A 16,660-nucleotide genomic window follows, 5' to 3' on the forward strand; every position below is an offset into this window, starting at 1 on the left:
ATCACCACAAAATGGTCACCTTAGCTGAAGTATTTCTGGTATCTAAGCCCCACAGACAGCCTCAATGCCAACAGGGCTGGATGCTAAACAACAAATTTCTGGAAGAGCTGGGGAACCTGATGTCCAGGCAAAAGGAAAAAGAGTTACCGTTTTGAAGGGTCAGTCAGGATATCCAGCAGACTCTTCATTTTACTCAGGTCCTTCTTCCTATCTGAAATAATATCAGAGACACAAACATTGACTACAAGAATAGCTTCTGTATTTGCAGACAGGAATACAGTATAATGTTAAAAGTGGAAACATGAATATCCAAAACGAGTATGCCCATTGTGTAAGCTCTATGTGTCCCAAAAACGTAAGTAGTAAAGAAAAACTGAAGAGAATTTAAGGATGAGGATTTTATCTATTCTTCACAGTAAATCTTTACAGTCATAGGCAAGAAAAACATCTAACTTTCACTGTCAATTTTAATTCCTAGAATAGAAGCCATCACAAGACAAGTTCCTGCAACTTTCATCAGAACAGATAGCTGAAAGAGAGAAATGCACAACTAAACATAGGAAACCTCACCTTCATTTTTATCTATTTTATTGATCATCCTCCGGAGTGGCTCAATGTATTTTGATAGCTGTTTGAGTTTTTCCAAATACTGTTGCTCCTCTGACTGGCTAGAACTGGCTGGACTCATGACAGAATTTGGATTTCCTGGCAAGAAGTAAAGACTGCATGTCACAGGGATGATAAAAGATACTGCAGAACAACACTCCTGCATTTCAGAATCCGAGTCTGAGATGTGGCACTCCCAAATAATAGCTTACAATCAAATATCCAAATTCACAACTGGATGCCCTATAGTTTAAGGGCTTGTCCAATCCTCTAGTCTTTGTGTAGAAATAACATGTTTGTGGACAGAACAGCAATTCTCATTTAATACGTTTTTTTTCTGAAATGGTCCAAAGTTTCATACACCCATTTTCTAGGTCCTCATTTTGCCTTCACTCTGCTGCATTGAACACTAAATCAACACATTGAATTTGCTGCAGTTTTCCTCAAGTCAGTGCTTTCCAACTGCAGAGCACACAACACTGGTATGAGAAGGAGCTAGCATGTTACTTCCATTCACGGTATCAGAAACTGCTTATTACATCTGGAAGAGAGAAGAGCACAAATGTCAGAGTACACCTAGGAAGGTGTTTTGGAGCAAAGCAGCCTGCCACCTGTGATTAAGTGGTTACATCCTTTACAATTGCATACTGTTGCTATGGGTTCTTTCCTGCATGGAACTAAGGCATCATTATGCCTCTATAAACTCACTCCATTAAATCAAGTATCATTATTTTTCAAAAGACTTGGGAAATTAGAAAAACCCATTACATAGTTCAGTAATGAGAAAAGAAGTTTCAATAGATTTTGATGTGAGATATCCATGTTGTTGTGTTATGTGGTACACGTGCCATGTTCTTTACTTGAAATGCTCGCTGCTTTGTAGAGCTCTTTAAACTTTACATCAGTCTAAAAAATACAAGTTTTGGGAACTATTAGTTACTGAAACATACCCCAACTCATGGTCTGCAGTATAGTACTCAGATAATTTACCTGGAGTGTTTAAAGGACCTGGGGATGGGACACTAAAGTTCTGAGGCGTTCGTGCAGCTGCTGGGCTCTGTGATGGCTGTGGAGATGGGCTGGGGAGAAAACTGCTGGGTGATGGAGCTGGGCCAGAGCTGAAATATAAGCATAAAAATCAAACCTGCCAGAATATGACAAGGAAGCATGATCAGTGAAGAGATATGCTTTTAGCAGGCTTTGTTACAGCACTGTGTATCTCTGCCAGTAGTAGATTTGGTGAAGATTCCTTACAGTTTCTTTATTTAAAATAGGGATTTTTGGACTGTATTCAGCACAATCCTGCCTATACTCTCACTAAAGTTATCAAAATTCATTGATTTCAATGGAAACAGCATAAGATACATTGAAGATGCAGATAAGATACTTCTGAAAACTTCACCCTTACAGCACTGACAAAGAGTCTAGCTCACCTGACATTTGAATTTGGCTGAGAAGTTGGCTGGCCTGGCTGAGGAGATGGCTGCGGCTGTGGTGGAGGAGGCATTGACTGGGGGGTTTGAGCTTGCTGGACAGGAGATGGGGATGATATCATGGTAATATTGTTCTGGCTGACCTGAAATGTGGAAAAAGATTAGATCAATAACAACAAAAGGGAGTAAAGGATGGGAAACTAACTAAAAGGCTTTACCTACGGAGAGAAGCGTACCCTTGGACCTACAAGAAATTAGAGTGTTAAGTTTCCTGTTCTCTCCCATGTCGACAGCCCCACCTGTATTATTCTTACGGCTCTCAGGGCAGTATTTCACATCAACTTTATTAGAAATAACTATTAAAACTGCACATAATTTGAATAACTGTATAATTGTTTTTTATTTCCACACCATCACATTGCAATTAAAATATCAGTAATGCCACCTGAAAAATCTGTACTTTATTAGTACTAAAGAAGAGCAGGAAGAAAAGACAGTTCTAACTTGAGAATTAACAGCAGTAAAAACTCCTCCTTATTTTGACGTTTAAATTCATCTTCACAGTCTGTCAGACTTGACTGTAGCTTCCCCATGGATTATCTTTAGGAGGAAGGAATGACAAAAGCACACAGTAAGCCAAATCATCAACATCTTGCTCGAACGTTCAGCTTTGAAAATCTGGGTGGAGAAAGAAACATGCCAAACTGAAAGCCTGGATGGGAAATTAAATGAAGTAGCTTTCTGGCCTTACGAATATGATGAGGTATGTCTAAAGGATAAAAAGATGAGTAAGAGTATTTCCAGAGCAGTACCAAACTATGTAACAATTAAGTGTATTCTTTACACAATAAAGTGCCAGACCCAGATGATGCTCAAGTCAGAGCAACTTCTCAACTTTTTCTAATGGATGCTTTTCCCCTTGATCACTTAAAACAAAAAAAACCCAAAACTGTTTCACAGTAGTGCAGATATGAAGTGATCACGTTTGTTTAAGGGACATGCAGAGTTCTTGTGACCTGAGGTTACAGACACATACACACAAGGATAAATCAAACTAGCCTCCAGAAGCTGCATATTATGACTCATCCAAGTGTCCATTCTGTAAGTCACTTGTTAGCACCTTCATGAATTAACAACTCTGTTTCCCTCAGTCTAAAGCATTTTTAAGCAAAGGTCCCAGTAATCCACTAGTCCCAAACACTTCATGGGCACTGTAACTTGCTGTTGTCCTTCACTCATTAAATATGCATCTAAATCATCCAACTGTTTCCAGAGGACATAATGTTTAGCACACAAAAAAGCAAGTATTGCATGACCTACTTTTGCATGTACACACTGAATATGACAAGAAATGCTTTGCTTGGAACACCCCATTACAGCATTCAAGAAGTCACACTTCACTACAAAAATTGGCCCAACCAATCTCCAGCTAGGTGCAAATGTAAAACTGCTAAACCTGAAGATACTACTATATAATCCATTACAGCATAGTTTAAAAAAAAAAAATCAAACACAATCTGACATATTAAGATTTCTTTTCCATTTTCAATTACCCCATTATCTTTGCAACCTCTCCTGCAAAGATAATATCTAGAACAAATGAGGCTGAAATGATGTTTTAAATCAGCTGTGATTATCTTCATTTTCTCTGTAATCAATAACTACTGAGGCTGTGATTACTGTTTCTCCTAGGACGTGGATTTATTTTATTTTTTTTTTTAACAGTACATGTCTCTTCAACAGTAAGGGAAACATTTCTGAGACTTAAAAGCACAGACTGGGTCCCATAGAAACCAAGCATCTCACCACTCTGGAAGGATGCTATGATGAACACTGCAAAAAGCATTCCCTGATGGTTTTACAACTCTATTCAACGTTCTATCAAACATCAAGTGATTTAGAACTTACCCATATGGATGCTGACCCAATTTATCATCAAGTCAAACTAAGGTCACTTTTTGTGGTTTATCATTTCCTGAAAATCAGGCCCCTTTTAAGCGTCTGGTTACATAAAATTACTTCTGAAACCTTAAATCCTTGTGTTTTGGGAAGCAAGGAGAAAGACTTCATTAGGGCTTTTGCGAGATTTAAACTTCTGTATCTGCTTCAACATCAAGATCCCTTCACATTAATTTACAAATGTGCAGAAAAGCAAAGAAAAGAACATGCAGCATCTACTCTGCACATAAGCAGAGAATTAATTAGATTTTTTTATATATTACCCCTTCTGATTTAAGTACATGCATAGGCAAACAGCTTTCCTTCTTCCAACAGGTTTGCTCTGCCAGCTTAATTTTAGAATACCAAAGGCTAATGTCTAATATTAATCAAGTTGTGATGGTGTCAAAAACCTGTACTCAGAAGCATGCAATTCTGAACTTACTGCCTTACTTCAATTTGAAAGCAGTTAATTTGCTACATAATAATTTCCGTTGTCTTTCCATAGAACAGATTTAAGGATGCTTTTAGCTTCAGATTTCTACATTGTTTGCAGGATACGGATTAAGATTACAAAAACCTAATGAAATTTTAACTTCTAAAGAATGCTCTTTCCCACTAACTTCCATTGCAGAGAAGGCTTAAACAAAAAAACAACCCAAAACCAAAACACAAAAAATACCAGTAAACCCAAAAGACAAAAAAAAAAGCAAAACCAAACCAACCAGAGCTTTAACTCCATTAAACTCATTTAGCTCCTAATTTAACTCCAGAGTTACTGACCATCCATTTTCCACATACATAAGGAAATGCAACTACATATTTTTTCACTTACAGAAGAGAGTTTCTGTGTCTACAAACATATTAATGGACAGCAATTACAGTCCACTGAATGTGAACCTGCTCTGCAACTCTACAGTGACCTGATCATGACACTAAGCCCTACTTTTCTGAAGTGTTGCCCAAAAGATACTTAGGCTTCCATGACAAACATTTGCACTTAGTAACCACTGAATCTAAGCTATTTTTAGTGTTCAGAGCACACCATGCTGGATGATAAACTTAGCTATGACGCCTACATCCAGTCTGCTGAGTCTCAAGCAAGGGACAGCACACAGTAAATAAGGCTAGCAAGAGTTTTTCAGAAGCTTGTAATAGAAAGAGTGTACAATATGCAGAAGTTATGAACAAGGAAAACGAGACTGCAACAAGGAAGTGGTGGGTAATGAGGAACAGTAAAAACACTAAGTCCAAAGGAAAATTCTAGAAATCATTACACTTCTTACAGTGTACTTAACAGTTTCAATGTTAAGCCAGTAAGCACAGCCTTGCCTAATCCATTGCAAACTGGGTTTAAAGTTCACCATTATGCTGTTTTACATGACAAAATGTCAACTCTGCACAGCTTCAAGTAAGTTCAGATACAAGTTTCCATATTCCCAGTCAGGTTAGTATCCCTTGCTTCATTCTAATATTAACACTCAGGTTTACTTGGTTTCCCCCCCCCCCATATTTTCAGTTTACTGAATATTTCTGTGCCAACAATAAAGTGGAAGTTAACATTATTGCAGAGTGCAATAATTTTGTTATCTATTTGCTAAATCTAAGTATTAATCTTTAAGTAAGTTTCCGTAAGAGCAGGTTTCTTGAGTGAATCCAAATATGGAGCATGAATCTTCTCTTAGCTGTTCAAAGTGCCACCAACATTGACAGCAGTTCAACTTTGGTAACTATTGAGGCTCAAACTTCAGCTAAGTTTAAAAAAAAATCAGTTCTAATACTCTGGCAATTCAAAAGACCAGGAGATTGTGGAATTCATTGTAAATCTCTATTTACACTATCAAATATCAGTAAGTACATTCTTTTCATTGAAAAGGCAGTAACAACAACAACAAAATCCCAACTAAACAAACAAAAAAGCACTGCAGAATCAAGTGAGCCTTAAGGTAAAAAAAAAAAAAAACCCACAGACTGACATTTTTGTCACACAGAGTAAAAATAGCCACTCATATGAAATCATATCCCCTTTTGTTGAAAGGGACTGTTCAGTGCAACACCAAGATATTTTTCTAAAGACACTCTGAACTGCCTACCACCAAGTCTAAATGACTTTTGGTACTGCAGTCAATAAGATGACAGAGTCTTCAATGAGTAATTAGTAACCAGATATATGCTATAGCCCTTTTTCTCCTGTTGCAAACACCTGCAAGGGCTCTGATGACAAGCCAGTTGTAACATACACATTAGACAATATTATTCAAGCATTAAATTAAGAGGTACATATAACAACACTTCTGAGTTCTAATCTACCTAGAACCTCATCAAAATGATCTGGAAACAGCACTAGAGATCCATCCTAATCCAGAGCTGTCAAGTATATGGCATTGTCAGTCTGGCTTTAAAAAAAACATGCTTCCTGCCAGCATCAAACTGTGACTTATTCACTCATTTTACTACCACCTGCTTAGGAGCCATTTCCATTCCAATTACTGTTCATAAAGAAATTTCCTTTCCTCTTCTGCCTTTTCTAGTTCTTCAGTCTTTTACATCATTCTCACAATCCTTGGAATGATACTGAGTGCTCCTGGATGACCAATTATGTTGGTATCAGAAACCAATGCTCAATAATCACAGACATGACAGCACTAAAAGATCAGCCTATGGCACTGAATGTTTAAACTAGAGGTCTTTCATTATGACTCAAATATTAAATTTAAGCCAATCTAATCCTTAAATATCTATCAGAAGGCCTCATTGTCAAACCAAACACTGAATAATTCATATGCAGATAACTGTCTCAGTTACATGTAACTGCTACAGTGAATAACGTTTAAAGTAAATTCTCTTTTGACTCAACAATTATGCCTGGGTTTTGTTTCAGTTAACGTAAGAAAAACGACCATCCATCTTAAACTAGAAACAACAAAAGATGTGTTTGTCTAGGTCTACAGAATCTTTCTGGTTACTGTATCTACTTTAGCAAATTCCTGAGGAAAGGCTGTGCCTATTGAACTTGGTGCAACAGCACTAGGAAGCAAAGTTTCAGACATTCCAGAGCCCCACAACACGCTTGCAAAGGAAACAAAAATCGTAGAGTGAAGAAACTTTCATTAAACCTATGAACAAAATCGAGAACTAAAATTGCATCTGGCATTAAATTTGAAAATTAGCATCTAGAAGAACAAGACATGAGGTTCAGGAGTAACAGACAGAAAAATGCAGTTGCATGCTATTCCATCATCATGATGTGGATTTAAATCACCACCCATCACAGGGCTCAGCACACTTCAGGAAGGAGAGCCTCATTTTGTGACTTCCTGGTAAGAACTCAGTTCTATTTCTCCCCATTCTAGTTCTCCCTGAAAATGAAACATTTCGCTTGCAAAACATGACCATGAGGTTTTTAGAAGATGCAGATCTGCACCAGCCAGATGCAGTACTTGTGCATCTTCCAACAACAGCTGGGTGGTGCTGCCAGCCTTGCCTACACAGGTTCTTCTCTGATGCAGACACAAGTGGAATCCTTCTGGCAGCTCCACTTACACAACTGTGAAACAAAAGAACAGCTCAATTTTTCTTGGTTCCCAATATCATGCCAAGAAGCTACTCAAATTGAAACCAGCCAAGTTTACCATTAATGAAAGAAGCAATTGTAGAGAATATGAACATGAGTAAGGTCCCAGACACAACTCAGCTAGGACACTGCAGTACTGACTTGCAATATTCACGAATGCACGCTCATGGAGTATGGACAAAAACTGAGCAGAAACCACAAGCTCTCATTTAGGACTTGACTCAATTCTGAGCATGCAGATGATGTACATGTTAAAATAAGGATCTATATTGCTTTAAAATGCTTTATTTGATATCCCAAGCTCTCAGAAAACCTATTATTTAAAATGAAAAAGGATCTGTAAGAAACCTTAACAACCCAATACCCTGAGTAACACCAGCAAGTTAGTTGTTTCATTAAAAAGTGAACTTCTTACTTGAAAGCAAGTGCTATATAATCACATATTGAATGCTTTGCACCATTCCTGACACGATGTGCTTTGACTCAGTAAATACCTGTGGCATTTGCTGTCCGCCCAAAGGAATGGAGCTTGGCGGTGTAGCAGACACAGCGGTGGTAGGCGGGAACCGTGGTCTTATTTGCATCCCACCTCGGGCCATAGGTGCGGTGATCATCTTTGAGGACAGAGGGACAACAGACAAAAGTAATCGCAAAACAAGAAATGCAGTGCACTGGCAGGATGAGAAGCACATGCAACCTCCAGGAATTAGGGGGAGGGAGAGCATGAAAGGAAGGTTAGTGAGCTTTACTCTAAAGGTTAATCTGTCATGCTAGCTTATAAATCAAACTCCTTTCCATCCTTCCTATCCAGTTTCAGGAAGCATCTAATGAATTCTAGGTATCTTGACAAATCTCATACATAAATTCAGGTTCTTGGGTCAAGGGCTGACTGTGCTGTCATTTACATGAGGGCTTTTCCTAAATTTTGTCTGACATCTTAAATTTCTAGAATTCTTGGAAACAAGTACTCTAAAACTGTTGTAAAGAATGCTCCATGTAAGAAGCTACACAATGCCATAGGTTGCTGATGTGCTTTCCCCCACAGAGGGCTCAAAGGATTTAGCAGTATTTGCATATGCCATCCTTCATTATAGAAGTATTTGGCTAGCAGCTCAACAGCAGCTGTGAGTACAAATGCTCCACAATGAGCAAGATTTCAGACCAACCTATGACACTATAACAATACCAAAGACAACAAAAAGGACTTCGGTGTTTGAAAAAGCTATTTTCTTCCTTTTATAACCCAGAGAATAAGTCAAATATATCCTTGCAATCTCCAACATTCTGAAAAATATCCATTCCTCTATTACTAAGCTATGTGAAAATACCCTGTTACGAGTCTTATAATCTGCCTTGATCTTATTCATGCACTATTTGATTCCCCAGATGTACAGACTGAGCACACCCTGAAGTGTCATCACTTAGGACAAATACTGAGGTTAGCACTGGAATGGATCTGCATTTTACAACAGTATTAAGACTACACTACTCTGCAGTGTCTAGAAGTACCTTTCAGAACTATTAGCCTGAGTAAGCCACACAGATTTAACAACATATATCTGTATAACCCTCTCTTAAAGTTTTGATATTATACCACATATGCTGAGAATTTACAGCAAATACAGAATATTTTCTAGGTAGTATTCCAGTAAATTTGGCAGATTCACTTAACAGTAAAAGAGCTTCTGCTTGGTTCTTCAAAGATCTACAGTAAAGTAGTCCTCCGAGATACTTTTTTTCCTCCAGCATACATATTACCAAGGAACCTAAACAGGCCCTAACTAACCTACTTTCTAATGAAGTCTCCTTTCAGTAAAGGGTTTGGGCATTCTTGCTTAGTGTTCAATGTAAATGGACTGAAGCAGCCAGCAACATGTCTCTAGAGAATGTCAGAGAATGCATGTGCTTACAACTGTTAAATAAAATTAAATACAACATAGCAAGACTGAAAAAGGAAGCAATAACTGATAAAGAAAACAGTGTCAAATTCAGCACAGCTGTTAGTTCACAACATCAGAGCAATGCAGTCCCCTTCCATCCAAGGCAAAGAGGGATGGTCAGAGACAGGATTTCAAAAGAGAAACAAATGAGTGCACTTCAGACTTCACACACACATGCACATATACACACACAGCATGCAACAGCCACCACAAGCTAACACAACAACCCAGCACTGGCACAAAGCACAGGTGGATGCTACAAAGTGCAGTGAAGAGCTACAGTATCAACATGAGAGCTGGTGAAGCAACACAACCCTAACAAAAAAAAACCAAAACAAAACCAAAAACAAAACTTGGAAATTGCTGGGAGGGGGACAGGAGGTAAGGGGAATATATCCTTCCAGGCACAATCACCCCATCTTAGACCCCTGTGAATGCACATGGATCTCTGGAGCATGTGAAATCCCAGGGGTGCTATAGTGGCCTGCATGTCCCACCTTGGTCCTGTTCCTCATGCCACGCCACCAAAGTGTGAAGATCAGATTGCTTCCTCCAACGGCAAGGAAATTAGAAGCATATTCACAGTTTAAGTTTCTGGCAAACCACTGAACACCAGTATAAGAAATTGCAATTCAAAGGCTTTCAGCTGATTGTGGTTTTGTGGTTGAACAATTTTGGGTTTGATTTTCTTTTTTTTTTCTTAAATGTGTGCTTTACAAAGCGAGTGTATATATAAAATTATACCAATTCCACCACTCTCTTAACAGAAACGATCTATTTTTTCCCCATTCACCAGCTGATTTACATGTATGAAACCTGTGATCCTTTGACAAAGGAGTTGGGAAAGGGGGTTCCAAAGATTGCATCTATTGTAGGAAAAGCAATATATTCATGAAGGAGTTGTTCTTGTCAGTCTAAAAACAGAAGACAACTAGAAGTGCTCAAGTACTTTTGCAAAGATTTAAACTGAAAGCAATTCTGATTTATCTCAATTCACAGAACTGAGAATTTTACCCCGTAACAACAGAGAGCAAGCTGAGGAAGAGAGTCTCCCTCCCCTGTGAGATACAAAACCCATTATCTGATAAAAATAAAGTGGAATATAGCAAGTAGAATCCTGTGTCTGTATTTTTCTTTCATCTAAAATCCAGAAATTCAGAATTCCATAAGTATGCAGCTTCTGGTGAACACGTGTAAGTACAATGCCACTGTCGCTCCACTAAAGGTAACTCTGTTTTTCAAAGAGCAAGCGCCAATTTGCATCGAAGCACCTGAAGGAGTGGCACCAGAACAGTGGTTTCAACTTTATTAATTAACTTCAGTTGATTACAGCTTTTCTCTTTGTGCTGAAAGCACTCCTGTAACACGCTGCAGTCACTAGGACAATGCTGTGTTTATTTCTCAGCTTCACCTGTGAGTTACATGCTCTCAAGGACTGGATACCCAAGAAGGGTAACATTGACCTGTGTGGTGTCTTTACGACTTCAGAAAAGAGCTTCAAAACTCAGGTGGATCCATACTTAAACCTGGAAGTGCTTCTACTTTTATGCAGGAAGGATGCACAGGAACTTAACAGAAAAGGAAAAATGCAGCCATATCAACCAAAATCCCCAGTTTGAAAGCACCCAGAGATAAAGTTTAAAATGTACCAAGCAAAGATTAGGATAGGGTTTGTTGATAACAAAAGCTTCCCTGACCCAAATCAAGAAATCCAGGCAGATTTATTAAAAATGCTGGTGCTAGTGAAGAATGCACTAAATACAAAGCAAAATCTACTGTTAGGAGAACTTCCTACAAATTAAAGAAAATCCAAATATACTCTCAACACCAAAGCTGCATTGTAATATTGTACACAGCCACAGTCTTAAATAGGATACACAGAAAATATTTACACAAGTACGAGAAACCCATTTAATTACTGGACTCCACAGCACTATGTGAATTTTAGTAGACTTGTGAAAATAAATGGAGCAAAGCCTGTACGTGGAATTTTCTAAACTCCATCTGTGACAGATAATGAGCAATCACTGAGTTTACTACACGTCTGAACAAAGCTGCAATACAAAACCTGCTGTCAACCATGTTATCACCTGAAACTTTTCAAATGTGCCATGCTGTTAAGCCATTGGCATATGATTTCACTAAACAGGGGAAGAATTAAGTTGACTCTATACAAGCACAATCCATCTGCTCAGGGGTTGAAAAGAGCACCATTAAGTTAGTAAAAAAAGAAAAGTCAGTCTCCTTCCAGTCAGCCTAGAGTCCCTGCAGCTCCCACCTGGAAATTATTTAAGAAATCAAGAAATATTTAAGAAATAAAAGTTTTAATTCATATTTCAACTGTAGAAAGAGAATTCTACTTTGCTGACAGTACTGTACCAACTGTACTTACCACTGCTCAGCTTTTACATCCTGTGTTACATCGACACAAGCAAAAGGACCAATACAGAAACAGAATGTAGCTGCCAACAAGCATGTGAGCCACACGAGAGCTACGATAGTACAAGATACTATTCCTGTTACATACTTGGGAGATGTATGTTAAAGAACCAATTGTTATCACAGTCAACATAAAAAGCTTCCAAAGGTCTTACTGAATTTATATTATTAGTTGTTTGTTGAAGGGAAAATGGTGCATGAAGATATGGAATGTCTGGGTATACAAAAAGACCTCTACCATTAATCCCAGTCAAACATCATTTCATCTGTCTGCTCAGTCTCCTCATCTACAAAGTGGTGGTAATTGTACTTACCTGTGTTTGTAAAATGCCTCAACACTACAGAAGTAAACCATGAAAGACTATTTCATATTCTTGTGGAAAACAGGATGAGAGGTTCAGCTCAAGCCATTCCCAATTTTCCCCTCCCTCCATGTATCCTTCAAATCAGACACACAACAATGAACAATCACTGGGGCTACAAGTGTATTGCAGGATAAGAAAACTGTGTTAGACAATCAGCTTTCACCCAGCACTTTTTTAAAATGTAACTCTGCACTTATGACCCATGCCATTTGTTCTTCACAATTCACATCCAGAACAAGAGCAATCTACATCTACTGCCCACTTCACTCAGAAAAAGAATGAAAGATGAAAGGAATGAAAGGGGAGTGCAGCGAGATTTCATTGTCTATACTATTTTTGTAGTTGATACATAGAGATGGAAGGTAAATCACATGTGAGTAAAGAGAGCAGGCAAAGATTCACAGTACAGAAATCAGTTTACGCAACAAGGTGGTCACCTAAGAAAGTTTAACAAAAGAAGAGGTGATACACTCCATGTACCAACAGTCGGACTTGTAGTGTAACCACAGAAGGATGTCTTATTGATGTGCATTCCTGTGTCAGTAAAGGCAACAATCTTACCTACTTGGGACAGAAAACATGCACAGAGAGGTTGTCAATGAAATCCTGCCTCTGACTCCTGGCAAAGGAGAAGCAGCATAAAAGCCCATATCCCCTTTACAAAGGGCATGACCAATGTCAGACCCCTCATCAGAAAGCCACCAGAAACCCATCTCCATGCTTATCTCTATCATGCACTTGCTACAGGCCTGTAGCTAGCGATACTGGCTTCTGGTCCCTTACCTGCCCTGAAGCTCCCATCTGAGCAGCTTGGGCCTGAGCTGCTTGCACTGCTGCTGCTGCCTGCTGCTGCTGGACCAGCTGAGCTCTTACCTAGAGTGCAAAAAGAAAGAAAAAAACATACACATCTGATTAGGGTATGACACTTCTGTTTCAACTATATTCACTATGCTAATAAAAAAGGTGTGAAGACAACAGCCTCATATACATTATTCCTAGAGTTTTTGAGCTTTCTTTATGAGAAAAAGTTCCAATGCTGTTAATATGTAAAAGAGTCTTCCACAGATTACACACCCAAGGTTCAATTTCTTCTTGGAACTTCTTACCTGTACTATGAGGTCCTCCTATGAAAATACTAGGTACTTTCTGGCAAACACAGTTAACTGCATACACACTGATTTCCCTCAAGCACACTGTATTAAGCACCTACCAATAACCAATATTTCCAATGTTTATACATGCATTACGACTGTCAATAAGACAGGAATTACCAGTATTTTAAACTTGGACTAGAACTTCTAAGCATGGCAGCACAAGCAAAGCATACTAGATAGCCAGCACTGGCTCCAGTCACATGCACTGGGCATTTCAAAGTATTTGCTCATGTTCTACAGCAGGAAACATCACAGAGATAATTTTTCTTTAACCAGTTGTTTCTTTTTTCTTTTCCTTTTCTTTCCTCTTTGTCTATTTAAAAGTGAGAGAAGTTATTTCTAAATATGAGCTGTATAAATGGTTTTCAGAGTTCCCTAAGCCCTACTCTTGGACACAAAACTGTTCTCTACTGGCAGGCCCAGACATAAACCTTTAAACTCATAACATTCAAACTACAGTTCTCAATCTGTGTTTTCTCCTACTCCATTATTAGTAAAAGTCAAAGACTTTGTATTTCTCTAGAGGACCATAATGAACCAACAATCAGCTGGTGACCAGCCCTTACCTGCATTGCTTTTAATTGCTGTGGCGTTAGAGTAACAGGCATAACCTGACTAGGAATCTGTCCAGAGATTGCCTGTGGCTGAGACACCATGGGCTGGGGTTGAGGTTGGGACTGTGGTGGAAGCTGAGACTGTTGTGCCTGAGCAACCTGTTGTTGCTGCTGCTGCTGTTGTTGCTGCTGTTGTTGCTGCATCTGTTGTATCTGCTGTTGCATTACTTGTTGAGGTGGCTGCTGCTGTATCTGCTGTTGTGGTATTTGTTGCTGCTGTTGCTGCTGTTGCTGCTGCTGTTGTGCCTGCATAGCCTGTGCTGCCTGCAGCTGCTGCATTTGGGCAATTCGCTGTAGTTGCTGCTGCTGCTGTTGCTGCTGTATCTGAAAAGCATAAAAAGCCAGGATGCTAAAGCTTCCAGCAATGCAATAGCAGCTTTATTTTTATAGCATAAACCAAGAGCAAACAGAATCCTAGTACGTCAGGCTGACATTTTAAGCCCAAAGGGCAAACTCAACCTTTTTTATCCACTCAAGATTCATATATTCCAACTCTACATAGTGCACAGCTCATGGTTTCAATATTACAAGCTTGTCTTGCTACTAAAACTGTTTTCAAAAGAAAAGATGAAGTCCACCAGCTTCTCCTTCACAAATGGGCTCAGAATCACTTCCTTCAAATGTAACTAGCCTATATCAACACCACTGTTTACAAGAAGCTGCACAAGAGCATGACAGCTGAAGTTTCCTCTTCTGCTTTTGTGCCTGAGGATGATGCATGTGTATTGGCACATGTTTTAAAGCAGCAATGTATAATTCACACAGTGACAAAATAACCATTTCTAGAGTAATATCAGTGCTTTTAGTTCTTTCCCATATCTCTGTTCTTGTCAGAATGAAAGACTATCCTGATGTTTACAGAGAGAAAGACACAAGGGCTTTAATTCTCTATTGATACTACAGAAGAAAGCACCAAACAATGTTAAACCCTTCTTCTGGGATGTAACATTGTTGGCAACTACCTTGTCAGTCTAAACTGAAGTCCTGCACTGAAGTGGAAATGTGTTAACAACAGGTAGAGCTGAGATTCAGTACTTCTGTGCAAGCCAAGCCTCACTTGTCAAATAACTGATCACAGATCACCTCAATTGCCATTGCAGTTGTTTGTTGTCACCTGCTGTTGGTTTTGCTGCTGCTGCATCTGCAGTTTTAGCATGTGCTGCTGCTGCTGCTGGACGGCTTGCAATTGCTGCTGTTGCTGCTGCTGCTGCTGGACAGCTTGCAACTGCTGCTGTTGCTGCTGCTGGACCTGAAACTGTTGTTGCATGGCTGACTGCTGGGCCTGGAATTGCTGCTGCTGCAAAGCCACCTGCTGCTGCTGGAATTGTTGCTGCTGCTGCTGCTGCTGCTGAGCTATCTGCTGAAGCTGAAGTTGGGCTAAAAAGAAGGTAGACTGGACTTAAAACATGAAACTCAAACAGTGCCAGAGACAGTTACCCAGTATAACTCATAATTGAAAATAATCCCTAAAGTACATTAATGTTCTTTGTTAGCAGCATATATTTTTACTTCCTCAAATGGATGAGGCACATTAACAGGAACATTACTACCAACCTCTACTCCTCACTGCCTATATTTAGTCAATAACATAAAGAATGTAGAAATATGGAGGAGGAAACATGCACAGAGGAAGCACTATACCCACAACAAAAACAGGCGAGCTCTACAAAAACAAAGTTCTGAAGTAGGATGAAATAAGCATTTTCTCATACAAACAGCTAAACTATTCTTCACTACACTAAGTTAAGACATTTATCCCATTAAGTAGCACTATGTGAAACCAATTCTTCCAGCAGTTCACCTAGTTAATTTAGCCAGAAGTATGAAACCACTTCAGCACCCTTTCCTGGTGGAAAAGAGGTGTGTATTGAAAAGCTGATCTAATAATTTAAGTGGTTGAAGCAAACTGAACACTTACTCTGCTGAGTAGCTGCAGATACGCCAGGCATACCATGAGGGGGCATTCCTGAAGTACCAGGAGGCTGCTGCTGCCCTGGGAGACTCATCTGTTGTCCCATGGGACCAAGGCCACTCATCCCACTCATCGGTGCTCCTTGGGCTCGGGAAGCCATGCCCATTCCAGGTGCCCCTGCTGGGGGACCCCCAGTTAGGTTCTGCAGGGCATTCATTGGATCTACAAAGAAAATAGTTACCAATAGGCAACCAGCCATGCAACTGCCACCCCAAAAATCCTCTGTTCACTATCATCCACTCTCTGATCTGCTGGCTTCAGACCATGTCTAGATACAAAGACCTGAGAACCTAACATTCAGTGCCCTACTGTGAAACAAAAGGATTCTGGCACATCTTTGTCTCTCTGTAAATAGAGCTGAGATTATTTAAAATGCTTCAAACCTGCAAAGTTCCAAAAATATTCTAAATACATTAAACGAACTTATTAGTCACCTCTGAATTTATATGCAAGTCAAACCCCATATATCCATGAGGATATATACAGCTAGTAACCTCAAAACCCAAGAAATGAGTCCCACTGTGGATCCAATTAGTCTCTTCCTCCTGAAGTCAATACAGAGAAGCAGGGCTCAGACCAAATGATGTACTTTGCTATACTGTTCCCTTCATAACATTGTGTTTAT

At 39.3% G+C, this 16,660-nt stretch overlaps 1 protein-coding gene across 1 annotated transcript in view; it reads right to left on the reverse strand.

Moving 5' to 3' along the window:
* The window catches only part of MED15 (mediator complex subunit 15), a 29,136-nt gene that overhangs the window by 2,781 nt on the left and 9,695 nt on the right, over positions 1 to 16,660 (reverse strand). Inside the window, exons 5-13 of the mRNA XM_031047786.2 lie at positions 15,982 to 16,197; positions 15,178 to 15,440; positions 14,016 to 14,381; positions 13,079 to 13,168; positions 8,046 to 8,165; positions 2,040 to 2,182; positions 1,597 to 1,724; positions 571 to 705; positions 148 to 211 (exon numbers count right to left, since the gene is read on the reverse strand). Of these exons, the coding sequence (XP_030903646.2) occupies positions 148 to 211; positions 571 to 705; positions 1,597 to 1,724; positions 2,040 to 2,182; positions 8,046 to 8,165; positions 13,079 to 13,168; positions 14,016 to 14,381; positions 15,178 to 15,440; positions 15,982 to 16,197 (1,525 nt within the window). The remainder of the gene's footprint in view (positions 1 to 147; positions 212 to 570; positions 706 to 1,596; positions 1,725 to 2,039; positions 2,183 to 8,045; positions 8,166 to 13,078; positions 13,169 to 14,015; positions 14,382 to 15,177; positions 15,441 to 15,981; positions 16,198 to 16,660) is intronic.

Source organism: Melopsittacus undulatus, chromosome 12 (assembly GCF_012275295.1).
Source record: "Melopsittacus undulatus isolate bMelUnd1 chromosome 12, bMelUnd1.mat.Z, whole genome shotgun sequence".
Lineage (NCBI taxonomy): Eukaryota > Metazoa > Chordata > Aves > Psittaciformes > Psittaculidae > Melopsittacus > Melopsittacus undulatus.